The 17588-nt window shown below is 34.1% G+C and overlaps 3 protein-coding genes across 3 annotated transcripts; 2 read left to right on the plus strand and 1 right to left on the minus strand.

Annotated features, from left to right (window-relative positions):
- The first annotated feature begins 774 nt into the window (after nucleotides 1–774).
- On the plus strand, nucleotides 775–4849 carry LOC110670785 (uncharacterized protein At5g65660). Its single transcript, XM_021832963.2, has 2 exons — nucleotides 775–1329; nucleotides 4319–4849. Exons 1-2 carry the CDS (start codon nucleotides 1066–1068, stop codon nucleotides 4511–4513), a joined length of 459 nt encoding a protein of 152 aa, XP_021688655.1. The 5' UTR covers nucleotides 775–1065; the 3' UTR covers nucleotides 4514–4849.
- Nucleotides 4850–5864: 1015 nt separating this feature from the next.
- Nucleotides 5865–7142, minus strand: LOC110670779 (uncharacterized). Its single transcript, XM_021832954.2, has one exon. The coding sequence runs from the start codon at nucleotides 6962–6964 to the stop codon at nucleotides 6014–6016; it is 951 nt and encodes a 316-aa protein (XP_021688646.2). The 5' UTR covers nucleotides 6965–7142; the 3' UTR covers nucleotides 5865–6013.
- A 4156-nt stretch (nucleotides 7143–11298) lies between these two features.
- On the plus strand, nucleotides 11299–16908 carry LOC110670775 (protein STRUBBELIG-RECEPTOR FAMILY 3). The gene is made up of 16 exons (XM_021832949.2): nucleotides 11299–11801; nucleotides 11996–12125; nucleotides 12200–12271; nucleotides 12642–12707; nucleotides 12809–12880; nucleotides 12982–13053; nucleotides 13131–13202; nucleotides 13287–13352; nucleotides 13537–13602; nucleotides 13703–14067; nucleotides 14160–14557; nucleotides 14995–15266; nucleotides 15512–15650; nucleotides 15923–16059; nucleotides 16200–16356; nucleotides 16608–16908. The coding sequence occupies exons 1-16, from the start codon at nucleotides 11711–11713 to the stop codon at nucleotides 16668–16670; spliced, it is 2238 nt and encodes a 745-aa protein (XP_021688641.2). The 5' UTR covers nucleotides 11299–11710; the 3' UTR covers nucleotides 16671–16908.
- Nucleotides 16909–17588: the final 680 nt, after the last annotated feature.

The raw sequence follows: 17588 nt of genomic DNA on the forward strand, positions 1-17588 counted from the left end.
ATTAAAAATTTTGGATATAATCAACTATTAAGATAAATGTTTAGATTTATTTAGCCAAAATTTTATAATATCTAATTAATATATTAATTATTTTTATGTAATAATATGATAAACATATATTAATTTTACATTTAATTTTTTAAAAACTTAATCTCTAACCCATCACTTATATTATTTTTTTTTCTACCAATTGAAGGTTAATTTGGTCATATAGTAGTTTCATAAAAGCTGTTGGTGTTGGTTCAACTCCTATTTAGATAATAAAGTTCTAAATAATTGACTATAACACTGTTGTTCACTTCAATCATTTTGATACCAAAAAAGAAAATATGGCAAAAGAGGACCAAATCATATAATTTCTGGCTAATAGTGTTTGGTAATAAAATTAATTATGTTCTATTGAATATTGAATTGATATATCTATAATAATAAAAAAAATATTTGGTAATAAGTTGGTTAAAACATAACCATAGTTGCCTAAATAAAACTATAGGAATACTCTTATCATCACACCCATTTTCTCAAATTGTTTTTAAAAATTTGATTTTTATTTATTATTTTTAGAAAAAATTCATTTTGAAATTCCAGAGCTAAATGTAAAATAAATCAAATGTAAAATAAATAAGCTAATTTACACAAGGAAGAAAAGTCCAACCCAATGAAAATACAATACAAATATGAAGAGGTTTGAGTGAATAAACTAAGAAGCCAATTAAAAAAGTCAAATTCAACTGCTAAAACCACTATTTCCTTCTTCATTGGTCTATGTTAAAGCAGAGCTATCCAAATTCCTAAGCTTTCTCTCTCTATCTCTAGACCCTAGTCACCTCCCTGTGCAGATAGCCCACTTGCATCCTCTTTGTCTTGATTTATCCTTTTCGAGACCATCAAATAAACAAAGGTTTTTGGGGCTCTTTCAAGCTTTGATTTTGCTGTAAAAAGCCTTAAGGGTCGCCCTTACCTTTTCATAACAGTCCATAAATCTCTCTCTCTTTCTCTGTCTCCCATGAACAGTGTAATTATAATGGAATGGAGGTTCTTATGAGCTAAGATTTTACTCCCAAAATGGTTGAACAACATGGTGGCTATAATGCCTGGCCACCAATTGGAGCTCCATTATTAAATGTTCCAATAGACGACCATTGGAGACACTTTGATAATTCTGTCAATGCAGTGTCTTTTGGGTTTGTAGCCACTGCCATTCTCATCTCAATGTTCTTGGTTATGGCCATTTTCGAAAGATTTCTCAGACCCACCTCTGGTAGAATCCACGGTGACCTTGAGTCCCAGACGGGTTTCAATGCGAAACTTGGCCACCCATCACCAAAAGTGAGTCCCTTTTTCTCATATTTTCTATATAATTACATTTTTATGAATTTCTTCTTATCTATTTTCTGTAATGTCTAGTTTTCTGTAGCTCTTGAAAGGGGCAAACATAAAGGTTTTTAGTTTTGGGGAAAATATTGCTTCTTTCTTTCTTTGTTTCTTTCCTGTTTTGTCTCTGGCTTGGATAGTTTGGTTGGTTTTTTTTTTATTGTTGCAAATAATGATGATTGCTCATCTGACATAAAGTCTTGCTGCTGCCTCATGGTCTCTTTTTTCCAATTTATGGTTTTAGTGTTTGCTTAAATCATAATTATGCTTTTCAGAGTTGAATTTATGTTCCCTCAAAGTTTTCCGGTAACTAACTAAGCATCTAGGCACATTAACGCATTCCTTTTGTTCTTCTTCCTGCTTCTCTGAATTTTACCTCTCTGCTTTTCCTATTTTCCCTCTTTTATTAGCTTTGCGAGCATTTTCCAAATATGAAATCTCCATATACAGCAGAGATTTTTCAGTTACATTTGCCTGTTTAGTCTACATCCTGATCATGCAATTTTGAATGAGCTTGAATAACTACTGTAAAATGTTTGTATTATTTGCAGTTTTATTTTACCATTTTTAAATATCCATGAGACAAGGAGCTTGCTATCTATACATATTTTTACTATTAAAAGTTTCATAGATAATTCAAAGGCTCAAAATAAAAACTCCCCTACAAGCATTGTGTGCATGCATTTTTGTAGCAATCCCAAAATTGAAGCTGATTAAACTTAGTTTTCTCCTCTGCATTCACTTTCTTTAGCCAAAATTTCATCATTTTGGAACTGTCTTGTCTCCTAATTATGATTGTTGGGTAATGGCCCATTCAAGAATTTAGGTTACCTATTGAATGAATGGTTGGTCCCACGCCAAAGGCTCACAAGAGTAGATGTGCTTCTTGTTGTTTAGACCCACTTGTATTATATCGATACGTGTTGGGTGGTCATTATGCTCAAATAGTACCAATCTTTTTATGTTGCCCCGCATGGCCATTGGCCAGTGCCCTTGGTCGGAGACCGGTCTCTCTGCGGACAGGCCTTAGTTTATCATCTTATTATCAAATCTACCTGTGTGCCCATCACTCCAACTGGCTTTAAATACTGTGGTTATTTGCTGTTATGATGGGAGATATAACCTATCTGAGCTTAGTCTTGATGTTTTATTTTAGAGTATCCTATTAAGGGGCCCTGCATGATGCATCACATCTGTGGTCTACATTTTATTTTTGAGTAACCTTATCGTCCAACTTGAAGGCTAACTCTTATGCAGTTATGTGGGTCGTGGACTACAAGTACAAAGTAGTCTCACCTCTTTCCACTGTGAAACTACTAACTTAAAGAAAATTATGGTATTGAGGTCATGGTTTTAAATATCAGCTATTTCAGACGGACTCAACTGATTCCCTCGCACTGTTTTCGATTTTGTTATTTAAAACCCTGCATGCTAAAAGTTCAAAAGAACAAAAAAAAAGAAAAAGAATCAGCAGCCAATTCAGTTTGCTTCCGACTTATTCAATCTGATTCTGTTACACCTTCTCCAATTTAAAACCCTCATTGAGGTTCACTCCAATAGCTTGTATAAGAATATCCATGTGTGTCAGGTCTGAATCATTTTACCCTATAATGATATGATTGTTAAGGACCCATATCTATTCCTTATCAACTTAGACAGGATGCTCTCTGAAGTGTTTTCAGATTATCAGTTGGGGAGACATTGCATTTCAAGGGGGTCCAGGGTTAGAAGTTAACAGTTATTCTTGCTTGGGGGCTTACTTTCTTTGGACACATTGGCTCCACATCAATATGTAACATCTTGATCTTTGACTTGATGTGATATTTGGCCACAAACCATGCCCGATGGAAATTTGGAGAAGTCCAAAAAAAGCATAGGAAAAGGTGCAACCGTAGCATGAAGCTTGTTTACAAAGGTGTTCTTAGATCACAAAAGAACATACTAATTTAGAGCTTATACTGTTTTCTACATGGACACATTAGCTAGCTAATTGATAATAAGAGTTTGAGATTGTTATTGAAATGCTTTACCTGTTAGTCTGCCCCATATTTAGTCTTTAGTCACTTGGTCGCAAAATCCAGCTGTCAAGTGGATGGAACATGAAAGTCATAAATTTGCATCCCTTGGTGATATTATTATATTGTATAACATTGTTAAGAAAATGCTAATTTGTCTCCAAGCATCTACAAATTATAGTCAACCATCATATAAAAATAGGCTGAAGTCAAGTGCACATGTTAGCTGTTGGGACTAAGTGCACATGTCAGCTGTTGGGACTATGTTATTACCTCATATCAGAAATGAAAAGGATAATATAAGAGAGTTCACTATCAAAAACACTAACATGTGATCAGATTGTGAACATTACTTTTTTTTTTCTTGATGTTTTTCCTTGTCATTAATTTGTTTTTCTTTTCACGGTTGTATATCCCCAAGTAAACCATACATATTCATGAGATGATCCTAAGTCTTGTTTGTTCAATGTCGTATTAGAAGGATACTAAACTTAATGTAATTAATGGCATTGCATGATCAACTAATTTGTTTATGAATTGGTCAACATTGTAGGTTTGGGAATTATGCATTGATAGTGACAGATGAAGCATTATTATCAGTGGAATTCTTTTTTACTTTCCCCCCTGCCCCAAACAGATAATGTCCTTTTATTGATAGTGTTTGCTAAAGAACAGGTAGATTTTTGTTCTTGACATTGATTATTGATACTGTTCATTTGGATTTATAAAATTGATTGGACTGTAGTCCTTCAAATTGCATTTCCTGTGTAATGTGAATGTCTTTATGAGATCAATTGGCAATCAATTTCATTATCTTTTTGGGACTGCTATGTTGCTGTTTAACCTATCTATCTCATCACTTGGTATGCTTTTTTCACATTCTTAGTTCAATTTGTTTAAAACCTTGATCTTGTGTTTAATTTGTTCAGATGACCGTATATGCCAATGGAGTTTCAGTCTTGATGCCTGGAGATAATATTCCTACATTTATAGCACATCCAGCACCAGTGCCTTGTCCACCTGATCGAATTTGTTATCCTCACCAACTTCACATGAATTCATTTTCAAATCCCATCTCAAAAGCAAACTCAAGTTCAAGCCCAAGCTCGAGTGGAGAAAACTAAACATTCGAAAGTGGGTGTTGTGATACAAAACAATTATCACAACTACGTACTTGTGGAAAAGAGGTTTCTGTTTTTTACTTCTCATTCAATAGAGTATGTTAGTTTTGGATGGGCTGGATGGGCTTTGGCAGAGATGAGCTATTTTCAAACTGTGGGCAAGGCTTTCACTCAGATCCATCTTTCTTCATATTTGCATCTATTTCCATGTTCAAAAAAAAAAAATTCTAGATAGGGTTGGATTTGGATCCCAGAAGATGGATTGTTTTTCCCATCACATTGGATTAGTGTACTTGTAAGAAAATTGAGGAATGCAACTATATAATGTTATGGGGAGTAGTTTAAGGGCCTTTGTTTCGCCATTGTCCTCCTATCAGTCTTTTTGGGCCCTTGGCTGGGATTGGGTTGGGCAGTGCCACTTTGCCGGTGATCCTTCTGGAGTTTTCTTTTGGGTTGTTTGAGCCTGGGATCATTCTTTTTAATGAAAGAATTGGATTGGCGAGGTTACTGGGTGTGTGCATGAAGGAGTTCAAGAGAACCAATCAAAATTAATGAATATATATATATATTTATATATATTGGGCATTATGCTTTCCAGGTAAAAAGCCAACAACAAACACCACCATAAGCTTAATTTTAAAATTAGGACCACTGCTACTAGATTTGTCCAATCCTCAACGGCTATGAAGAAGATGTTTCCCTCCTTCCCACCCCAAATTTCAATTCCACTTGCTCCTCCACAGCCCAACACATTCATCATAGCCCTGTCCTTTTTTTGCTTTAGAAATTGTAAAAGAAGATGAGACTCTACTCCTCTATTACAAAATACACACTCAGAGAGAGTACCGAAACTATTAGCTTAATAAGAATGCTATCCCTTGCTGCTTTGCATCCACAACCAAAAAGGCTTCAGCAATACCAGTAAATGAAGCACAATTGCATTATATATGGATGAAAAGTCCCATTAACTGTGAATCCCTTTAAGCACTTTCAAATAATTTCTACTTGGTTTATTTGGTATTAGCTAAAACTCAAATTCTATCATATGATTTGATAAAATTTGTCTTTCTAATGCACCAAGTGTTTGTATGCATTTAAAACCGTTACTTTAATCCACCAATTTCCAATACTAAAAATGCAAATTACACTTCAAAATTAAAGTGGTTCTGTAAAGGCATTCCCCTTTCTTTTAAAAAAAAAAAAAAGCCATTTACATCCAAAAATGTATTTTTTTATAATTTATAAATTCATATTATATAAAAGTAAATATAATAGTTATTAAATTGAATATTTATATTAACATTTTATATTTATTATTTTAATTATATATATTAAAATTAATTTTATACAATAATAACGCAATAATATCTCCTTAGTTTTCATTTCGAAATTTACCCCAACTAATATTCACATAAGAAAAATAAATCTCAAAAATATAATGTTTCACAAAATGCACCAACAAACCCACCGGAGGAGTAATTCCGGCGAGAATTTTGTGCCTCTTCATAGAAAGATGAAACATTCAAGGGAAACAAGTGGGTTTTCAAGGGACTCAGTTGTTGAAGTTCCACTAGTATCTGAAGTGCATGGCCACTTACACTCCATAACACCGCCACCGCCACCGCCACTGCTCTGGGTCAGATCAGTTCTTGCCCGACTCGGAGACCCGTTCGTCCTCCTTGTCGACGGGCTATGACCCATTATAGATCTATTGTTGGCCGGAGACCCAAACCTCCTCCCGGAGATCTCACCTGGGTCTCTCCTATTTGCGTCGGGCTTCAACCCTTGTCTTCCCGCCTGATAAGTACCGGACTCCCTGCTTTGAACCAACCTCACTGAACCTCCACCTCCACGACCGGCATTGTTTATTTTGTCCGGTGACTGCTCGATTCTACGGTTGGGTGACTTTCCCAGAACCCTGTCTCGCCTGGGGCCAAAATCGCCTGAAACTGCCTTGTTTCCTAGAGTCAATTTTGCTACCGGAGATTTCTTTACTCTTTGCTTCACTTCCTCGCCATCATCGTCATCTTCATCCCTTTTGTCATTGTTGAAGGTCGTAGTTGACACAGTCTCGCTGAAGCTCAAGCTGCAGACTTCTGATACTTCCTGTTCAGAGATTTCTTTTTCTTTGAAAATGAACTCATCATTCTTGTGACCATTTGGTTTGATCTTCTCATCAGGAAATGGTGGGTTAATGTGGATTTTCTTGCTGTTAGTTTCTTGGTGATGGAGTTCCAGTTGTGGATTCTTGATCGGTTGTAGAAGTTGGGGTACTGCTGATGGTGGCGGCTTGAGTTTGGGAGTTTCAGAGAGGACCTCCTTAACTGTTTCTTCTTCAATAGAAGGGGGTGGAGCTCTACTTTCACAAGTTGAATTGGGCTTCAAAGATTCAGATACCGCTTGGAAATTCTGGTGCTTTGTTGAAGTTCCATGGGTGCTTACACAACAACCCATTGGAGAATCAAGACAAAAAGTCGCCTTTTTTCTCACATTACCGGTACAGGGATAAGAAGCTCAAGAATAGGTTGGGATTTGTTTAATGGCGTGAATCTGTGACTTGCAAAGGAATCAATGCATTGTATGTGTATTTATTGTGAGGTCCCTCAACAGTTAAACGCAGAGAGTCACCCAAAGGAAGCCCTTTTCTTTTCTTTTCTTTCTATATTAAAGCTCAGCTAAACCCGGCCAGGGCCGGTTCAGGCACTGAACCGTACTAATAACTGCCCACGTCAAATCCGAAATCAGTCCTGACAGATGGTTCAAGAGCTTTGAATCAATCATAGATGGATTTCAATTCCCTTTTCAACTCTAAATTAAAATTAGATCAAAATCAACAATTCAGCCTATAAAAAAATCGATTCTAATTCACACTACATAAAAAAAAAAAAAAAGACGTGATGAATGTGGGAAAATGCTAAATGAACTAAATTAAATCAAATTGTTTAAAAATAAAAATACTATTGAATTAGACCAAAATCAATATTGAATCTTAAATGAAAATCGATTAGAACTGCCCATAATCAATCTGGCTCCGATTCATTCTCTCCCTCAATTACTAATCACCAATTTTAATTTATTTCCCTTTCCAAGTTTAAATCACCAATTTCAACTCGAAATGTGATCAAACCGGACAGATGACCAATCTCAATCTCCTTCAACTTTTTCTTTATAAACTTTTATTATTTAAAATCAATTTACCATAAATTTAATATATAAAATTTATAATATAATTTATTTATTAAATATATTAATCTTATATATTTTCTTAATTCATAAGACCTGAATATAGTAATAATTTTTATTTTTTTATTTTTTTTTTTCTTTTAATTAGGTCGTTTGATGATCGTCTCGTGATCTGTCTTACCATTTTTCTGTGAATTTTTTTTTTAACGAGCGGCGGTTCTTCTCTTTTCTGTCTTGTGTGGTTTTGTTCTTTTACAACCGCCACCACATTGGAAAGGCTATGATTCATATCAAGACCTTGAGTGGTGGTGGTTAGCAAGAGTGATCCAACGGTGAGGATTGCCAATAGTTTCTTGTGATTCCATGATCAAGGGACCCAAAAGGGAGCAAGTTAGACATCTGAAACGTGGGTGGGTTCCACTAGAGTAGATGGGAAAATCTTGAAACATTAACCAAACGATATGTTTAATGAAAACCAAGTATCTTACTTTTCCTGTCATTAAAGTAAAGGCTCGTCAATGGAATGATGCGTTTAATATACGCTCCTCTTTATATGAAAATACATATAATAATTGTTAAATTAAAATATTTTAAAATAAGCTTAAGTTTATAATAATCTCACACCTTACTAAAATATTTTAAATCTTAAAATGATGTTGATGCCATTAAAATTCCATAAAAATTGAATTCAATGTGCTGCCCCTGATCAAATATGAGAGACAATATCTATCAACAAAACAGTTGCTTTAGGGCCTCATCATGTGCATTATTTATAGTAATAGTTTTAAGGGCCATCTCTAATAATTAGAGGGTAGAGGGAGCACCATTATTAGCAAAGGAATACAATGTTGAGGAGAACTAAATTTATATATAGAACGCGGACTGAAGTTGTTGTAGAGTGACAGAGAGAAACTCTTTCGAGCTTTATACGTTCTTGCGTTTTCTTTGGATAAGCTGAAGTTTCTTCTCTAATCGGTTTTCTTGCCCTTCAGAGCAGAGGAACTCTTTCTCTCGCCTAGAGTGTGGGCTTCTTTCCCTCTCCAACCTTTAGGATGGGTGTAAATATGTTTTTGTGGGTTTTGTTCTTGAAATGACAAATCCAGAACTTTTCAGAAAGGAAATTCATATGGTGATTTGTTTCTATGATTTTGTGGGTTTCATGTGGTTGGATGCAGGTATCAATTTTGGGAGCAGATTCAAAGAGAGGCGACTTGAGGATTAAGAGCTTTTATAAAAGCATTTCTTTTGTCAAGGCAATGAATGAACACAACATGTGAAGAACATGGGTAGAAAAAAAACAGTGTGTGATGTGATTTTGACTCTTGAACAATAGAAAATAACAATAATAATAATAATAATAATAATAATAATAATAATAATAATAATAGAGTTTGGTTAGCTGTTGCAAATTGCAAGTCTTGTCTTGGGCTCTCGCAAGCCCAATATGACATTTACCAGGTATATAGTTTTACCCAGATAGGCCCACTGGGCCTTCTCGTAATTGTATTCTTTCAGCTCCCTTCCCGGTTCCCATGCCGAAATGGGTTTGAAGGTGCGGCTCCATATTGTTAAAATCATCTCTCTTTTTTTTTTTTAGTAAAGATATAATTATCATTTAGCAAAAGAAAGTTTTTTAAAAATCAATGTATCAGTTATTATTACTACACAGAAAAAAATTAAAAATTATAAACAAAATTTAATGTTAACATTTAGTCAATTTTGTTATAATTATGACTAAACCAAATTAATTAAATTAAAAAATTTGCATTGATTCGAGTCATTTTTCATTCAAAATTGATTTCCATTGAACTCTAATGATCATTTATGTACAGAAATCTCTCTATCAAAACGTGGTCTTCACGCAATGAGCAACATTTTATTTAAAATATTAATTTAATAATGATGGAGTAAATAGGTGAAAAATTTAGCAAGAACTAATTATTGAGACACCAACTGTATCAAGTATTAAATTAAATTATGATAAAATCAAGCCCAACCACCATCTAGTTCTTTATCCTTCTCTAATCATCCCATCATATATTCATCCATGTTTTCCTTCTATTTGAAGACATATATATATATATATATGAAAACTCATTTTACTTAATCACTTGGGAGGTTGAGGTTGTCATGTAGTAATTGTTCTTGGGTAGATGTCACAAGTTACATATGTGAAAGGTTTACTTTGAGCACATTATGTAAGAGAGTTGGACACATTCGCATGAGTTGTACTTTCTAATATGGACAGAAGATTTACCATGCCTCAGGTCAGACGTTGTGTCCACAATCCAACAATAAGATCGAGTTTTAATTAAAATTAAAATAATTAATTATTAAATTAGTGAATTAATTATAGAAAATTAATATTAAAAATTATTTAATTATTAACTTAATGACAGGGATAGTTTGATACATGCAAATTAAGAACGGATAAAGAGAAGGAATCACAAAACATTCTATTTTTAAATGAGGCGATAATTAATGTTATTAATGAAAAATTAATTAAATATTTTGAAAAAGACAAATGTTATTTCAAATTATCAGCCATCGTTTTCCTAATGTGGAGCTGGCTTTTCAGAAAATGAAGTAACGGCTATATATATACAAGATAAGAATTTTAATTACTTGATTAGCGCTCTCCGTTCATGTGTTTGGATTTTTTTTAATTTAAAATTATTTATTGCATTTAAAAAATAATTTTTTTTAATTTTATCCTTTATTTTTATTAAATACTATAATAGATATTTATATAAATTTTTAAATAAAATAAAAAATGAAAAACAAATTCATCCAATTATTTATAATAGATAAAAATGGGCAGAGGAAATTTAATTTATCTATCTTTGAAAAAATAAGCATTTTCACATTAATGAAACTTTTATATTTCCATTTTGTGAGAGAGAAGTTTTGTGTTTTTGGCTTTTTATCCTTGCTTGATTGAAGGCTACACTTCACTGAGCATCCTTTTTTCAATTATTAAAAATGATATTTTTTTTTTAACATTGAAATATCAATATTTTTAAAGTATTAGGCATCTTTCTTTGATCATAGAAAAGATTTAAAGTTGGATAGTAATGGATACCCATTGCCCACCATATATATATATATATATATATATATATATATATATATATATATATATATATATATATATATATATATATATTAGAAAAAAAAAACAAAAAAATAATTTTTTTTTCTTGGGTTTTCTCCCTCCATTACTTCCTTCCCTCCTTTAAATTTATATTTGAAAATTTTAGTTGATAAAAAATAAATAAAGGAAGAAAAAAAGTATTACACAAATTATCAATTAAAAAGTAAAAACTAAATTTAATTATTATAATAAAATAGTTTTAATATTAGATTATAAATTTTGGTTTTTCTTTTTTCTTTCAAAAAATAAAATTTAAAGGGAGAGTTTATTCAAATTTATCTTTTTTTTCCCTAATTTTGTTCAAATATTATTTGAAAAAAAAAAAAATTCTTATCCCTTTATTTTTTTTTAACGCTTAATCCAAACAAACACAAAATAATATTTAAATAAAACTTTTATGAATTAAATTTATCTTACATGGATGATCGACTATTTTAGTTTTGGGTGCTCTATCGGAAAATATGATATCTGAATTAGAGCATACCAGAGAAATACTAAAATATTAGAGACAAGGAGACCCCAATTCATTCTTTTAAGAAGAGTAGCAGCACCTTCACTTTCAATCATGCCGTTGCTTTTTGGCTCTGTTTTCTCTTTACTCTCTTTAGACACGAAATAGAGAAATCAGGGTGCCTGAAGCTGTGGGAAACTCCATATTTCCTTCCTCAGATACCCACATTCTGTCTCTGCTTCTGTAACTCCCTTCTGCTTTTGATGCTAAGATTTTCTGGACTACATCAGATTACTACCCATCACTTCCCATTCAATTCCTCTGTTTCACTTTCCCTTTTCATCCCTCTCTTTCTTTCAAGTCTCAAGATTTCAAGTTTGGATTTTTTTTTTTCTCCCTTGGTGTTCTAACAATGGGCTGTATAAAATGGGGAATGTTTACTGGGCTGCTGCTGGTGGTTTGCATGGCTTCGTTTTGTGTTGCTCTCACTGACCCTCGTGATGGTATTTTCTTTTGCCCTTCCATGATTCTCTTTTCGTGCTGTTTTGCATTTGATTTCCCCACCCTTTGGATGTATTACTCGATCTTTCTCTATATCTTTTGGGTTTCAAGCGTACCGTTCTATTCTGAAGTGTGTTGCTTTCACTTGCTTAACATTCAGATTTCTTAGATAAATTATGTGTGTTACTTTTCCCAGTTGCGGCGATGAATAGCTTGTTCCTTTCTCTGAACTTGCCACCCTTGCTTGGATGGGTTCCTGTTGGAGGAGATCCTTGTGGAGAGGAATGGCAAGGTGTCAGCTGCGTATTCTTTAACATAACTGCACTGTATGTTCAATTTCTCTTTTGTTCATTTGATTTTTGGTTTATAAATTTTTGCAATAATAATTTCATTTCTACAGGAAACTAAATGGCATGAATTTAGGAGGAGGCTTGGACGATGACTTGGCGCTTTTTGAATCTATCATAGAAATGTGAGTGAAGTTTCATTTTCATGCAAGTATGATTATCAGAACTGGGGCAGTATAATTTGTACAGAATCACCATTTCTCGTTTATTTGAAAACCACTATGTGTTAATGATGTTTTTTTAATGTTTGATTCTTCTGTCCTAGATATAAATATCTGTTGCTTATCTCTCAGTTTGAAGTAGTGGTCAATGATCCTAATGGTTCTGGACGATTTTGAACATTATGATTCTTAAGCAACTCAGGAGTTTGCATCTTGCAATTCTCAATAATGAGTTGCAGGCAGTTTCCTTGTTTCATGAATGGAAGCTTCTTTTTTTTTTTTTTTAAAGTTCATGTAAAAGCTTTATGGTCATTTTTGCTATATTCTGATGCAGAGATTTGAGTAACAATCATATTGGAGGTAGTATTCCATCCAACTTACCCCTTACCTTGAGGAGCTTGTGAGTAAATTTCAAACTTACTTTGATACTTTGACGAATTGATTAAGGCAAATTAGTGTCTCTCCCAATTAAATTGTGTTTCTTTCTTGACATTGTTTCAGCGCTCTTGCTGGTAATCAGTTCAATGGAAGCATCCCAGATACCCTGTCTTCGTTAACTCAATTGTCATACTTGTATGTTTGAATGAAAATTTGTTTATAATTGGGTCACATTAAAAAGTTATGTTCTTATATTGTATATATTCATTTTTAAATCTAGCTTTTATTCTTCTCAGGTCATTAAACAATAATCATCTAAATGGAGGAATACCAGATGCCTTTCAACAGATGACAAGCTTGACAAATTTGTAGACATTTTAACTTAATGTTATAGTTAAATATTTATTTTTATAGATTTTGCTTCTAATCATATATCATGGTCTAGGGATCTGTCAGGTAACAATTTGAGTGGTCCGCTGCCTCCATCACTGGGAAATTTGTCATCTCTTAGTTCATTGTGAGCATCTTAACTAGATTTTCCTGTGTAATTTTCCATACATATAATATTTTCGTTAGTTATTTATGATTTTTTTTATTGCAGGCATTTGCAGAATAATAAACTTATAGGGGTCCTTGATGTTTTACAGGATCTTCCCCTTCAGGATCTGTAATTTTCTGGCCATTATACTTAGCAAACCTTTTCTTGGGAGTTCTAACTTTTGGCTTTGAATTTTATTTTCTCTACCTTTAATAATTGGTAGAAGGGGTTGGCTTAGGAATCCTGTAGTTGGTTTGTATTGTACACATTGCTGCCTTCAACCGCTGATGCATTGTCACATTCTTTTTCATAGGAATGTTGAGAACAATCTGTTTTCAGGGCCTATGCCTGCAAAGCTACTGAATATTCCAAATTTCAGGTGAATCATTGTATGACTCATTTTCTTTGGAATTCGCTGGTGGATTATATTGCTCTCTCCTTTTCTGCCTGCCTAAGTAATGCTTGCTTGTACTTTACAGAAAAGATGGCAACCCATTCAACACAACCATAATTCCTTCTCCTCCACTTGCACTCCCCCCATCTCCAGCCATGCCACCATCTTCTGCAAAATCACCTGAGAAGAAGGGACATGGTCCACCTGCCTCAGAAATACCAAAGGCTGAAAGTTCAAGGCCTTTTTTTACGACTAATAGGGCCATCTTGATTGGTGTTTCTGTGGTGGCAGTAGTTATCATATTAGGAGTGTGTCTGTTAATGTCTGCCTGCTGTAGAAGAAGGCAAGTGGAGGAAGATGCCGAAAGGCATAATGAAGATGCCTATAGGGGCCACATAGAGAAGCCTAGTAATAAATCTTCATTGCAAAAAAATAGTCAAGAGGACAAAGGTAATTTTATCACTATCTCTTTGTTTGAACTTGCTAATTGTATCCATCTGCTTTTGTATTCTATTTCTCTTGAGCAATGGCCTTTTGAGCAGTTCCAAAAGAATCGATAGTAAATATACAAGATCAGTCTCGACAAGATAACAGAAAAATGGAGATAAGTCCAAAGCTTCGGGATGAGCAGGGATTAGATCTGGCACGAATGTCTGCATGGTCAAGGAAGAATGTGGATCATGGGACAAATATGAATTTTTTGCATCTGCAGCCACCCCCACCCCCATGTCTTCCTGTTGACAAGGTCATTGTTAATCCAGTTGTGCCTGCAGAAGTATATGAATGGAGTTGCTCAACTAAGAATCTGAAATCCTCAAGTTCTATAAGGGTTTTCACCATTGCAACTCTTCAGCAGTACACGGATAGTTTTTCAGAAGAAAATTTTGTTGGAGAGGGCACGCTTTGCAGTGTTTACAAGGCTGAGCTTCCTGATGGAAAGGCAAGATTCTTTTTGCTAATATGAATAATAAATTGGTTTTTAGGCAATCTTCACCATATCTTGAACCTTGGGTGTACGGTGTACTTGGTTTTGTTCATTTTCTTTTTCCTGTTATACAAACATTGTTCTGGGCTTCCTCTTCCTTTCCTTCATCATTAGAAAAATTTGCATTATGTTTTGAGTTGCAATTTTCTTTTGTGGCCAATCAAACCACTAAAGATAATTGCAGCAATTGTGTCTGATAGGCATTGGGTAAAAATATCTTGAGTAATTCTTGAAAACTCTTATGCATATTCACTATGTAATAGTGAATCTTGTATATGGCATTATCATTCTCCAAAGGTAGCCTTGTATATGTTGTTTTGCACCAATGTTCAAAGTTTAACTTCTGATTTCTATCTACTAACCATCACTTTTTTTTTTTTTCAAATTTTTAGCTACTGGCTGTCAAGAAACTGAACAGCATGGCTACCAGGCAACAGACTGACGAGGAATTCCTTGACCTAGTTTCTACTATCGCTAAAATTCGACATGCGAACATTGTGGAACTTGTGGGTTATTGTAATGAGCATGGCCAACGGTTACTTGTTTATGAGTATTGTGAAATGGGGACACTTCATGATGCACTGCATATGGATGATGAGATACATAAGAAACTGTCATGGAATGCACGCATTCGGCTGGCTCTAGGAGCAGCTAGAGCGCTACAGTAAGTAGAGCAACCAACTCAAACTTAAATGCCGGTGTATAACTCATCGAAGTAAATATTCAGTTTAAAATGAACATTCATTTAAATGTTTGGATTAAGTTTCCTTGGTGCATATCTATTAACTGTTATAGGTCAACCTAAGACATTCTCCTTTGTTGTGGTTGTTTTCATCCCATCTTTAGTCATTAGCCAAACTGGCTTTCTTTCTCCTTCCTTACTCTTCTTTTCTTTTTCTGTGTGGTAAGGTATCTGCATGAAGTCTGTCAGCCCCCCATTGTACATCGCAATTTCAAATCTGGCAATATCCTAATTGATGAAAAGTTTGTAGCATGTGTCTCAGACTGTGGTTTGGCCCCTCTACAATCATCTGGCTCTGCAAGTCAGGTAATCTTTTGGTCCATGCAATTTCCCTGATTTTCTTATGACTTTTATCAGTGTGTATATAATGTGAATGCTGTTCTGTATTCTGTACAGTGCCTTGTTTTTCTTCCTTTTTTCTCTTTTGGCATGTGAACAACAATAGTGTAAAAAGTTTATTATTGATTTGTCCATACTCCATCTCTAAGCTTGACAGCCTTCTCTCTAAGCTTCAAAGTTTGACTTTTACTGTGGCTAGTTGTATTTGGTTGCTGACAGTTGTAACTATGATTTTTCAGTTATCAGGACGCCTCCTCAGTGCTTATGGCTATGGTGCTCCTGAGTTTGAGTTAGGAAGTTATACTTGCAAGAGTGATGTATATAGTTTTGGAGTTGTGATGCTAGAACTCCTCACTGGGAGGAAGTCTTATGACAGGTAAGTCATTTCTTGGAGGAGATTTTTGTGCCAATCTGATTTTTAACTACAGATTCTAATTTTTAATATAATTAATTTAATCAAATTTAACTAATCATTTTATTCAGCTAATATCGTGCTTTCATCTAAAAAATGTATAGGTCACGTAGTCGAGGGGAGCAATCTCTGGTTAGATGGGCAATTCCTCAGCTTCATGATATAGATTCACTATCTGGGATGGTTGACCCTTCTTTAAATGGAGCATATCCTGTCAAGTCTTTATCTCGTTTTGCTGATATAATATCCAGATGCGTACAGGTGAGTTTTTTTTTTTTTTTCTCTTTTTTTTTTGGCATATTCAAGTGGTATCACAATTTGATTTTCACTCATTAACATTGGAAAGCTAAAGTAGTTTTAAGATAAATTATCGTCTCCTATTAGGTCTTTAATCTCAAGGAACTTCTTTGTCTTGTTTCCGAATATTAAACCAAAATTTTCCTTCTAATATTCGATTGCTTTATTTACTGGGAGAAATCACCTTAGGTTCATTTTTCTTCTTCTATTTGCAGTGGGAGCCTGAATTCAGACCTTCAATGTCTGAAGTTGTCCAGGATCTTTTGCACATGATATGATATGGAGGAGAATCTGAAGTACTCAATCAACTGAAACTCAAGATTTTGGTCAGATGGGAAGTTATTGGAGAAACAGTATTTATAACGTTATTCATCTGTTATGTATACTTGAGGGCTTGTTTGGATGGAAATTTTAGAGATAACCTAGCTACAAATTCTTCTAGTGCTATATCTACTATTTATTGTTCTGTATATTCTTTGGAGATGTGTTAATACAATTATGATCATTATTTGTGCATATGAATTTCTGATGTAATTATTCATTCTTGGTGCCTTAGTTTGAAAATAGTTGAACTTGAGATCTCACGGTCTTATAGATGATTCCAATATGACTAAGTTAAAGCTCATTGGATGGTTCATGTAATTATTTATTTATTATTGAACTTTTATGTCAGAGTATCAACTGCTCGCTGAAGGGTTTGTTGAATACCAACCGCTGCTTTGAGCAGTTTCTTGAACTTTCTTTTTTCAATGTATTCATTTTTTATTTTATGGAAAAGCTCCCATCTATTGACCGAAAGGACGAAGAAATGTTTCAAGGAAATGGGATAATGCAAAGTTGGCTACAGAAATTCTTGGATTTGTGGGTGGTAAGATGCTACCAAGTCTGGGATGTCTGCTAGATTCCTCAGAGTCAAATACTATTCTTTTCTTATACCACTATCAAACAAATATCAGAACATGACCGTAATTAGCAGTCTAATGCAAAGTGCAGGAATAAATTATTAGAAAATATGAAGATGCTGTGGTGCTCCTAATCTAGATCCCCCTTCTTTGTTCTCTCTTGTCAGATCTTAGATTCAAGCAGTGCTATTGCCTTTGGTCAGGGTTATTATTATTGTTTTAATTTTCTTATCCCAACTGTCCAAATTGAATCTTAAAACTAGGATGATGGCCAATTAAACTACATTGGTTAGT

This window comes from Hevea brasiliensis, chromosome 18 (genome assembly GCF_030052815.1).
Source record: "Hevea brasiliensis isolate MT/VB/25A 57/8 chromosome 18, ASM3005281v1, whole genome shotgun sequence".
NCBI classification, from domain to species: Eukaryota; Viridiplantae; Streptophyta; class Magnoliopsida; order Malpighiales; family Euphorbiaceae; genus Hevea; species Hevea brasiliensis.

What these genes read in the sequence shown, in the direction of transcription:
- LOC110670785 (XM_021832963.2), top strand. Translation starts at nt 1,066, where the DNA reads ATGGTTGAACAACATGGTGGCTATAATGCCTGGCCACCAATTGGAGCT. An exon ending in TTGGCCACCCATCACCAAAA is followed by an intron (nt 1,330 to 4,318) that starts GTGAGTCCCTTT and finishes TAATTTGTTCAG; the next exon opens with ATGACCGTATATGCCAATGG.
- LOC110670779 (XM_021832954.2), bottom strand. Translation starts at nt 6,964, where the DNA reads ATGGGTTGTTGTGTAAGCACCCATGGAACTTCAACAAAGCACCAGAAT.
- LOC110670775 (XM_021832949.2), top strand. Translation starts at nt 11,711, where the DNA reads ATGGGCTGTATAAAATGGGGAATGTTTACTGGGCTGCTGCTGGTGGTT. An exon ending in AAATAGTCAAGAGGACAAAG is followed by an intron (nt 14,068 to 14,159) that starts GTAATTTTATCA and finishes CCTTTTGAGCAG; the next exon opens with TTCCAAAAGAATCGATAGTA. An exon ending in CTGAGCTTCCTGATGGAAAG is followed by an intron (nt 14,558 to 14,994) that starts GCAAGATTCTTT and finishes TCAAATTTTTAG; the next exon opens with CTACTGGCTGTCAAGAAACT.